Here is a 10,966-nt window from a genome sequence, read left to right as displayed (position 1 = left end):
TTCATCAATTCGGATACATCTACACTAAAACTCTGCTGCACCTGAACAGGCAAAAGGCCTGTATGAGTTTGTTTAGATCAGGGGTCTGTGGAGCCACATGTGACTCTTTTACCCTTCCATTGTGTCTCTCTGGTAAAAGAAAAACAACACGTTTTTTTATTTTAAAAAGTAACAGCAAAGCATAAAGTAAGTAAGTAGTAAAATAAAAAAGGTTAACTAACAAACTTTATTCAACTAATTCAGAAAAAGTTGAAACACCGTATCACGAGTCACAGTAAAACATTTTGACTGATTTTTGTGTCCTGTTTACCACAGAAAATCGTTTGGAAGTCAGTAAGCAAACCAGAACTGTAAGGCAGAAGTATGAGCAAATTTAAGGATTTTAAGTGGTTCAACAAATACAGTAAGGGTCACTTAATTAGCTCAGGTTGTATTTTGGTGAATTAGATTTAAAAAAAAAAATGCCTCAAATGCATCATACTTGGTAAAACTAACTGTTTTTTTTTCTTTTTAATCACTGCTCACTTTACCTAAAACAACATTTTCTGGATTGCGATAATATGGCAAACTTTTATTTTGAACGGAAGTCATGTGAACCTCTGTCAAATATACTAGTTCGTGTTTTGAAAATGAGGTATTTGCCTTTTATGTTTATGTATTAGTTCTGCAAAAAAACAATATTTCATTTCTGTTTACTATAATAGTAACTAAAACATGAATATTGTCTTATTTTTCTTAAGTGTGAAGTCAGACTTTGTGGATTCTACTGGGATGAGGTCAATGAGAAATCCAACCAAAGGGCTCTTTACGGGATAGAGGCTACTGAATGCATATAATTACATAATTAGATATATTAGATATAATAGACATTTTTTATAGATATTACAAAAAAATCATACACAATTCTGGATTTTTAGAGCAAATAAATAATTTTTTTTCCAGTCTAAATTATTAAAACTCCATGAACTAGTTAAATCTCAAACAGGAGAAATTTTCTTCAAAGCGTTCTATTACCAACCAATATTCATAGTTAATGTACAGTCCAAAATGCCTGGTTCACACTGGACGCGGAGGTGCCGCAAAGCGCAGTGGAACGGAGGCTGCTTCCATTCAGCGGCCTTGTTAACCTACGGTGTGGTTCACACCAGACGCGGAGCAGAAGGCTCTCGCCGTGCAGCGGATCGCTTCACTGTCTGGTCTATTTTGTGCGCGACACTCGAGCGATCAGTGTCAATTCTGGCAGGAAGTTACATCAAGATACATGAGAAAATCTGGTTTATTTTCAAAATATAGCCACTTTTTAACAATAAAACATTGACAAATGCGATCATGTTTTTGTATCTAAACAGACTGTAGAGATGAAAATAAACATACAATCAAAAGACACACACACATTTCTCTCTGTGTGTCTTAACAACACATAAATTAAAGAAGTGTCGGCCCAATAACTACTTGCTTCTTCTTAGCAGAAACATGGGGTCATATTGATAGGTTCTTAACTTACCCATGATGGCAAAAACAAAAAAAAAAGTGCAGAAGCACCTGTCGACCGTCGCAGAAAAATGCGATTTGAATTGCAGGAAAGAGCAGATGCGGCGTGCACTCCGCTCTGCGTCCAGTGTGAACCCAGCGTAAGAAGTCCTTTTGTCCGAGGGTTTAACTACCTCTGGTACGTCGGAGTGGTTTTTGTGCGTCTGTGTGCTGGCTGAAAAATGGAAAGTTCTGGGAAACAAAGACGAGCAAAGTCACAACATTTCAAAACACTTTAGCAAAAAAAGGGGTTTAGTCTCAGTACAGTGGGGATGGATATGCAAATGAGATGTATGGGAGTTTGATAGTCTAATGCTAATGCAGTTGTTATTATGAAGAGTGAAGTTACTTTGATCAAAGTTATTATTATTGTTGTTGTTTTTCAAGCTCTGTTGTAAAGATTTTTTCTGTAATTTTTACTTAAGTAATTTGCATGTTGTAAATAAATGAACAAAAACATGTATATCAAAAGGATCCTCTAAATTCTGCTGTGGTCTGTTTACCTGCAGATACATCCAGATGTCCAGACCGTTTTGCTTTGAGCCCAACAACAGATATGTGGTGGCCATCAGGTTCCAGCGGCATGGCGTCACGCACAGACACCTGACGGCCTTCATCCTCATCGACTCTGTGAGTAAAACATCTTGAGGGGTGAAGTGTGAGATCCTGCGGGTTTCACAGCTTTCTTTAATCTCCTTCAGTGGAAGTTTGCAGTATGCCATTCGCCTCCACTGGTGGAAAACTTATGTGAAGAGTTTAACATTTAAGAAACAGTAGAAGTCATTAAAGCTAATTTTTTACCTTTAAAAAATAAGAAAATTATCATTTAGATATTGCAATGTGTAAACATTTTAGATGATAATAAACTGTATATTTAATCAATGTTTTTCTAGCTCGTTTTGATTCCTAAATACACCGAGCTTCCTGGCTTCCAAGGCAGCGAGCTTCAGGCAAAGCAGAACAAAGAAGACATGGTCCGCTACATGTGTCTGGACTCCTTCATGATCACTCCCATGCCCCTCCTGGCGGACATGTGCTCCAAGCTCATCTGCAGCATCTCCTCCATCATCCACAACGGAGCTCTGCGTGAGTCCACGCCCAAGCTCCGCCTTCGATTCTGTCTGTCTGGATCTGTGTTTGATCGTTCTCGCTCGTGTTTTTGTGCGCAGCCTGTCAGTGTGACCTTCAGGGTTCCCTCAGCGGCGAGTGCCAACGAGTGGGAGGGCAGTGCCGCTGCAAGCCCAACGTGATGGGGCGACGCTGCGATCAGTGCGCCCCGGGGACGTACGGCTTTGGAGTGAACGGTTGCACCGGTAAGAGCTCTCGTTCCTCTGTAAAACCTGCTGGAAAAAAGTGGAGAACTTAAAGGGGAAGGTAAAATTAAAGACCCACTCTGATAAAAATAATGTTTTTAAGATGTTTCTGTGTCACACGGCGACTGAAAATCGGAAAATTCCACAAGATCTCAGAGTTGTAGCTACTTTTATTCAAACTTTTTAATGTGATTATACGGCTTAGTGTTAGCTTACAAAGTGTCATAAGAGGGTTTATCAATTTAAAAAAGAATATCAACAAAAGTATTTAGTCTTTTACATTGGACTTTTCTCTCCAGAGCTGTGTTTACATTTGACTGCAGTCAACTTCAACCCTTTACGCGATCAAGTATGGAGAGAAAGTAGGATCATTCACATTTAGCGTGTGTAATAGTTGATCTGTACATAACTTTGGATTTGTGTGTGTGTAATTCTTGATTTGTAACTCATATAAAACATTTGTGCATTAGTACAAATATTTTGAAGAAAACTTTGATGACCTGGCATTCTAGCAGCATTTAAACGCATCATTTGCGGATGAATCTTTTCTTTCAAGGAGATGTGAAAAGAGTCTCATGCACATTTATGTGTTTTTGTGTGTGGGTAACCAGCGATTTGTGCATAGTTTTTAAAGATTTGTGTGTTGTTAGTTTCCAGCTGTTGTAATTTTAATTTCTCCATTTGTAAATTGTATTTTGTATTTTTTTACATTTCATAATATTTGTAGTTATGCACAAATGTATTGTAGTGTTATATATCAAGAATGCGCACTCAAAAATGTGAATGATTCTATTTTCTCTCCTTAATCAACGTTAATCATCTTATTCTGTTGCAGCTTTGCGCCAGAATATAACGCTATAAACTTTTTTTTATAAACTGTTGCTCATAAGTGCAAAGCGTCTCATAAGCTTAGCATGTTGATCCTGTAAGGAGTTTGTATTTATGTCAAAGAAGATTGTAGGTTTTGATAGAAACACTTAGATGGTAAAGGTTTAAAGCTTAAAACACAAAAATAACATAACTGTTGGGGTCGCTGGCTAGAAAACTCTTTTTTGACCAAAACAGGAGTATTTTTCGACGAAAATGTGTGGCTTGCGTAAGGGGGGCAGGCTTCCAGTTCTGGACTTCCTTTTAGCCGTCTGACGATGGAGGACATATATAAAGAATACATAGAGGACTAGCTCCATGTTTTTGTTTTCCTTGTCTGAGTTGGAATCTGGCTAAAAGTTTACGGCTGAATAGCTCCAATATTGCTCGCCATTTATTGTCCCCCCGTTATTGGTCAGAGGTGGGAGGGGCTATAACCTCGCAGGACAGCGTGTAAACAGAGGGCTCTCAGCAATAGGGATTCGAAGGGGGGGTTGATATGTGCTAACGGTCAAAAACCAAAGCTTCGTTTCCACACGTTTGTTTGCATGTAGACTTCTAGCGTGCCGCTAGCTCATCCCGTATCCCGCTGTCACCCTGGATGGACGTTTACAGTTTCACTGCAGACCAGGCCTTGCTGTTGTTTGGAGGTATATTCAGTTTAGACTCCTGATCAAAAGAGTGCACAGGAAACCACAAAAACCAAATGCTTACAAATGTTAGAAATGTTAGCTCTGCCCCAACTGGTACATTCCACCGTTCAATGGACCTACAACCGGGGCATTCAAGGTATGGTTCAGTGCTGTTTAATGGCTCCATTTTACAATGAAAATGCTCAAAATACCGGACCAGACGGTACTAGACCACTTAGTGGTAAAATTTTAGTGGTAAAATTTTAAAAATTTTACCTAAAAACTGTATAATCCTAATTAAAAAATAATTTTAGAATCGATAAGTAGATGATCAGAGTGGGTCATTAATCATTCTGTGTTTTTAAACATATATTGTTACTTGTAAAACAAAAAACAGCTAAATAGAAACCATCTACTCCTCCCTCCTTCAGCTTGTAATTGCCACCCCGATGGCTCTTCGAGTCACCAGTGTGACCCCCTCACGGGGCAGTGCCCCTGCAGGCAGGGGGCCACCGGCCGTCAGTGCTCCAACTGCCAACCGGGTCAGTGGGGCTTCCCAAACTGCAGGCGCTGTCAGTGCAACGGCCACGCAGACCTCTGCGACCCCCAAACAGGAGAATGCAGAGGCTGCCAGGACAACACCGCAGGACACCTGTGTGAACGGTCAGCTCAGCTCCTCTTACCCCGACGTCGAGATTTAAACAAACGCCTGAGTTTTTCCTCCCCCCCACAGGTGTGAGAACGGGTTCTATGGAAACCCGGTGCTCGGCTCCGGAGAACGCTGTCGGCCCTGCCCCTGCCCGGGGAACCCAGGATCGAACCACTTCAATGGACATTCCTGCCACTCGGACTACGCTGCTAATCAGATCATATGCAGCTGCAAACAAGGCTACACTGGTGAGCACACGCAAAAACATGAAGTTGGTATTTGTTCCTAATCTCAGCAGCTTAAAGGGTAACCAAACAGGGAACCTGAAGGCTGACTCCGCCCATAGCCGAAATTTGAAAATCCAGTCAGAGGGGTGGAGCTGGGGGACTCTTATCATTACTGGAGCTGCAGGTCATGACCTGGGGCTTCTGAAATGACGTGGGACTTACATGCTTTGACCAATCACGAAATTCAATTGTAATACCTCATTTGAACCTTGCTGTGGTCCTGGGTCAGGGCAGCACGAAGACAGTTTTTGACAATATTTTCAAGAATTAAACACGTTTAATTTAATTTGTCATAAATTTGGCAATGGCCAACAGACAGTACTGTTAAGGCCCCTTTTATAAAAAGTTGAAGTAGGGTTTGATTATCCTTGAAATGGGTGAAAAGTCAGTGTGCATCCTCTTCCTCTGCAGGAAAACAAACATGGTAGATGCTTCAGAATTTTGCAGGTTTTTTCATCAAGCATTTTGCTTTTATGAGATTACAAATGTATGATAAGAAAAAATTGAATATTTACATGTAGAACCACAGAAGGACACATTGTTCTTATTTTCTGTCACTTAGGTTCACGCTGTGACCAGTGTGCGCCTGGTTACTACGGCGACCCCGAGCGACCCGGAGGACAGTGTCTCCCGTGCCGGTGCAACAACAACATTGACCCCAACGACCCCGAGTCATGTGACCGCAGGACTGGCCGGTGTCTCAGGTGTCTATACCACACCCACGGGCAGTTCTGCTCCCAGTGTGAGCCCGGTTACTTTGGAAATGCCATCGTCCAGGACTGCAGACGTGAGTGAAGTTAGCGAATTTTGAATATTTTTTTTAGGCAGTTTGTGAGTTTGAGGTAAACAAATTAATTTAATTATAGTGAAAAGTGAAATTAGTAAGGATCCGATTTTTATGGTATTTATCCTCCCGTTTATCCTGTTTTTATCTGTGTAAAAACTATCAAGTCTTATATTTATGTTGTAATTAAATAAGTGGATCAAATGAGATGTTTTTTTTCTGCTCCCTAATCCTTAATAAGTATAATACATTAAAAAAATAATTTAGTGCAGCTTGAAGTAATTCAACGTGAACAAAACATCCACAAAATATTTAAATTTTCTCATTAACTATGTTTTGTATTGTCCTTTTCAGAACAGAAAGGACAAAAATGAACATTTGTGGCTGTTGTGTTGCTTGTGCAGCTTGTTTATGCGCTTTCATTTAAACAGCAGTCCTAAAAGTTTTGGTTTGTGACCCTCAACTGCCGTTGCAGCTCACGGTGAATGCTTGTTAATGGGACGCTCATTCTGTTCTCCCAGGCTGCACCTGTGTTTCTGCTGGAACCCGTCAGTCTGCGTGCAGCGAAGGACATTGTCACTGTGACCCCGAGAGCGGCGCCTGCCCCTGCAGGGAGAACGTCCAGGGCCGCGTCTGTGACCAGTGCGCCCCAAACCACTGGAACTTCGGCAACGAGAGAGGCTGCGAGCCCTGCAACTGTGACCCCCAAAACTCCCTGGGAACTCACTGCAACATGGTGAGGAGGACGTCTCGACTCCCAGAAACTCTGGAAGAAGTTTTCTTAAAGTTCTTCTTGTGCAGTTCACAGGCCAGTGCCACTGCCGTCCAGGTTTTGGAGGGAAAAATTGCACCCAGTGTGAGCAGTTCTACTGGGGAGACCCGCAGGTGGAGTGTCGAGGTAAACGCCGCCCATCAGAGGAACACAAACTGCAGTGAAATCCTTTAATGTATAGAAGGATTTTTAAATATTTCATTCCCACAAAACAATTGCAAAACAACATGCAAACTGGATTTTTTTTTTTACCATAAATAGGGTAAAGGAAATGAGGAAACTTATTTTATCTGCCCCTATATTTTATCAATTAAGTCATTTTTACCTTCTTACAAAACAATAAAAAAGGAGAAAATGACATGACAGAACATTAACTTCAACAAATGAAGATTCTTCAATTTAAACACATTTACCTATAAAATGGTTTTTTTGTTTTTACATTTACAACGTTAAAAAAACGTGTTGATTTAGCCTGTTTGATTTGTGCTTAAATATAATTCCACAACCTGATACTCAGGATACAAACACAACTTTCTTTAACTTTAGTTCTAAATTAAAGTGTATTAAAATCTTGAACCCTTTCAAATTGCAAACATTTTCTTTTTTTTTTAATTCTTACTGCATATATATAGGCACAAGGTAAACATTTGAATACAATTTCTAAAGTAATTCTTAAATACTGTATTTTATTAAATTTGTGAATTTCTTTCATTTAAAAAAAATGCAGCTGACAATTCCCTACAGCTTCTTCCTGATTATTCTTATTGCTTTTGTTTGCAGAAGGAAAATTGAATTAATATATGGTTTGTGGTATTTCTCAAAATAACAAAGAAATATCAGGAATTAAACAGTAAATGAGTTATTTAATAAAGCTTTGGTATCTAATGAACATTTTTTTACAGTATTTTTCTAATGACTATTATTTTACTAGTTTGGTAATGGTTAATATGACATTTCCAAGAAAGATCATCGATAATAAAACCCAAAAGATAATTTCTGCTCATTTCTGCTACTTTTGATAGTAATAACATTAATTTCAAATTAGATATTTGTATTACTATACATGAGGTATGAATATTCACAGTTTAAAGATCATTTTTGCTGTTTGTTTTGAAGTATCTCTTTCATTTTTTATGTATCAGCCAAACAAAAAGTATCGTAATCTGCAGCTAAGAGACATTTTGTTATTTAGTTATGCTGACAATATCATTAATGTGGGGACTGAATAGTTTCGGACCAAGTTCTGACCCCTGAGGGACCCCACATGTTTGATTACATAATTTTGTTTTAGTATCATTTATTTGGACATACTGTTGTCTATTATTTAAATAACTTTCTATCCATAGAAGAGCCACTCCTCTTATGCCCTAATTATTTAGTTTTTGGGTAGGATGTTATGATTTCTATTGTCATATGATTTTTTAAAGTTGATAAAAAAATACATTTTTTTTTTTTTGTCAATTGCAGTAAATGATTGTGGAACGATTTGTTCTGAATCCATGTTGACAGCTGCTTAGATTCTTACCTTTGTTAAGAAATATCTCCAATGGTGCAGCATGAATCACTGTGGGATTCAATTTGGTTTAAAAAACAAACAAAAATGCAGAACACAACAAGATCTGAGGGCAAATTATGTTTACGATTGTTTTTTCATTCTGTGAAAAAAACTACTGGCGTGTGTATTTTCAGAAAAAGTCCAGCAACATGTACTCATCATTAAGTTGTCATTTTACCAAAAAAAAATCATTTTTTACACTTAAAATTAGACTAAAAAGTTTAGGATCTGTGTTCTAAAATCAGCTAAAGACCTAATTATCTTTAAAGTCCCACTCCCATCATCATATGATGTGTTTTCAAAGTGTTCCCAGTGGTCTTTCACTTTTTATTATGTAGTTTTTAGCCAAGATTAAAAAAGAAAACTGTGTTGTTTTCTAGGACTTAGATTTTGCAAAGCAGCAATAGTTAATCAGAAATTCACCTCCAAATTATGGGACTGTTGATGTGTAGAAACCCCGCCCCCTTTCCCCTTCCTGTTGCCCATAGTTCAAAGCAGGAAAATACTCTGATTTAAGCTTAATTTTTTAAATTTATGTCAGAAAAATGATCATAAAAACACTATTTTCATTGAAATTGGTCTTTAATTTGCAGCAACACGAGTGTAGAAAACTAAAGGAAAGGAAAATGTAAACCCAAAGAGTTCATATGTTCTGGAATCAAAACCAAAAGTCAAGATGAAAATCTTGGAGTCAGACCGGAGTTTGAGCTTCACCAAGACTAAATTTAGAGCAATACTTAATCAGCTTTTTAACGTCTCAGTCACACAAAGAGATCAAAGCTCCAACAGGAAGCAATCAGCTGGTACAACACCGGATCGCCACCAAACAGGCTGCAGCTGCACAAAGCTGCTTCCTGATGAGATCAAATGGGCCCCAGCTACACCCATGTTTAATCCTGCCCCACCTGCACTTTAACTGCTCCATTTTTGATTCTAATTTCAAGGATCTATCGTTGTTTACCTAAACTACCTGTTCTTTCTGCACAACAGGAAGTCTTTGTTTTAATCATTTCCTTCTCTGTGACCTCCCCTGGCTGTGTCCATGCAGATTGTAACTGCCACTGGCAGGGCTCTAACCTACAAGTGTGTGACCGAGCAACCGGACAGTGTGACTGTCAAGCGGGGAAGGCGGGCCAGAGGTGTGACGAATGCGCTCGCGGCTTCACGGGAGCCTTTCCCAACTGCGTTCAGTGTCACCAGTGCTTCCAGCTGTGGGACGACATCATCTGCCAACTCAAGAGGGACCTGGACCACATCCACTTCACGGCGCAGAGAATCCAGGAGAACGGGGTCATGCCGGGAATCGGGGACTCTCGCATCCGCGAACTGGAGGAGAAGCTGAAGCAGGTGACGGATCTGATCAGTTCAGGCAGGAACGACAGCATCCATCAGCTGATTGGGCAAACCATTGATGACCTCAGGTACCCAAACAACACTTTTGGTTGTACTCTATACAGCTGTTTCAGTTTCACACAACCTGCTGTGCTTTCAGGGCTGAGATCGCTGTCACTGATGGACGCCTGATGGGCATCAGTCAGGAGATGAATAAAACTGCAGAAGATGAAAAGTCGCTCAAACGTGCGCTGACTGACATGGAGGACGAACTGAGAGACCTCAACTACACCGCGGCTAACATACGACTCCACCACCTACCCTCAGGATTTGCAGGTACTGACCTGGATCCCTGCAGGCTCCATTCAAAACCCCCGAGTACGAAATCAGCTTGAAGTAATTAACCCATTAACGCCTGAGGCATAACTTTTCAACCATTAACACAATCAACGTAATTCCAGTAGAATCTGAAGGAGAAAAGCGGCTCATCGAGAAATTACAGTAAATCAAAGAACATAAACAAGCCAGAGGTGTGGTCCACGGCCAAGAACAGGAGCACAGACGATCCACATGAAATCCGAAATCTCTCCTGGAGGGGAGTGGGAATGATAAACAACATATGAATTCCACTGCACCAAACAGAAGCACAGAGAACTAAATAAAAATAAGTATTAAAAAATAGAGTGAAGAGATGTCACGCGGTGATCTGACATCACAATAACCTCTACCACCTGATGTCAGTCATGTCCCGGTAGCCAATAGGATCAAGGCCCCACCCCCAAGTCAAATTATTATTATTAATATTATTTTTTTTTTACTTGTCTTGTCCAACAGCTGAGCCAGCAGATACAGGCTGAGAGCTTTTTGTGTTGGGCAGATTTTACTGTCACAACAGTTTATTGAGTATAAACCCCTGTTGTATTTCATGCTAAACTTTATTTATATTGATTATGTTTTATTTTATTTTATTTTTTTTCCTTTGTTGTTGGACGGGAAGGAAAAAAAGAGGGGGGGGCGGGGGTTAGGAACAAAGAGAAAAAAGAAGATGGCAACAGAGGGAGGCAACATCATAAAACAACCAGCACTAACTAACAAACTAGAGTGGGCGGGGCCTGTCTACACACACTCTCTATAGTTACACACAGTTGTTGGCCAAAATAGTCTCCACATTTGAACTAGTCATAATGTACACAATGCAACTGTAACAGCAGCTCACACACTCCATCATACAAACCCATTCAGATA

The 10,966-nt window shown here is 39.8% G+C and overlaps 1 protein-coding gene across 1 annotated transcript in view; it reads left to right on the top strand.

Moving 5' to 3' along the window:
• Positions 1-10,966, top strand: part of lamb2l (laminin, beta 2-like) — a gene marked incomplete at its 3' end in the record, with an annotated part of 79,388 nt that overhangs the window by 61,184 nt on the left and 7,238 nt on the right. The window contains 10 exon segments of the mRNA XM_024292502.2: positions 2,040-2,160; positions 2,424-2,616; positions 2,700-2,843; positions 4,774-5,005; positions 5,076-5,239; positions 5,841-6,065; positions 6,584-6,798; positions 6,864-6,960; positions 9,438-9,810; positions 9,882-10,057. Coding sequence (XP_024148270.1) covers positions 2,040-2,160; positions 2,424-2,616; positions 2,700-2,843; positions 4,774-5,005; positions 5,076-5,239; positions 5,841-6,065; positions 6,584-6,798; positions 6,864-6,960; positions 9,438-9,810; positions 9,882-10,057 — 1,940 coding nt within the window.

The sequence above is a fragment of the Oryzias melastigma genome, linkage group LG7, assembly GCF_002922805.2.
Source record: "Oryzias melastigma strain HK-1 linkage group LG7, ASM292280v2, whole genome shotgun sequence".
Classification (NCBI taxonomy): Eukaryota; Metazoa; Chordata; class Actinopteri; order Beloniformes; family Adrianichthyidae; genus Oryzias; species Oryzias melastigma.
The sequence above is the reverse complement of the archived record's forward strand: the minus strand, read 5'-3'. Positions and strand labels throughout refer to the sequence as shown.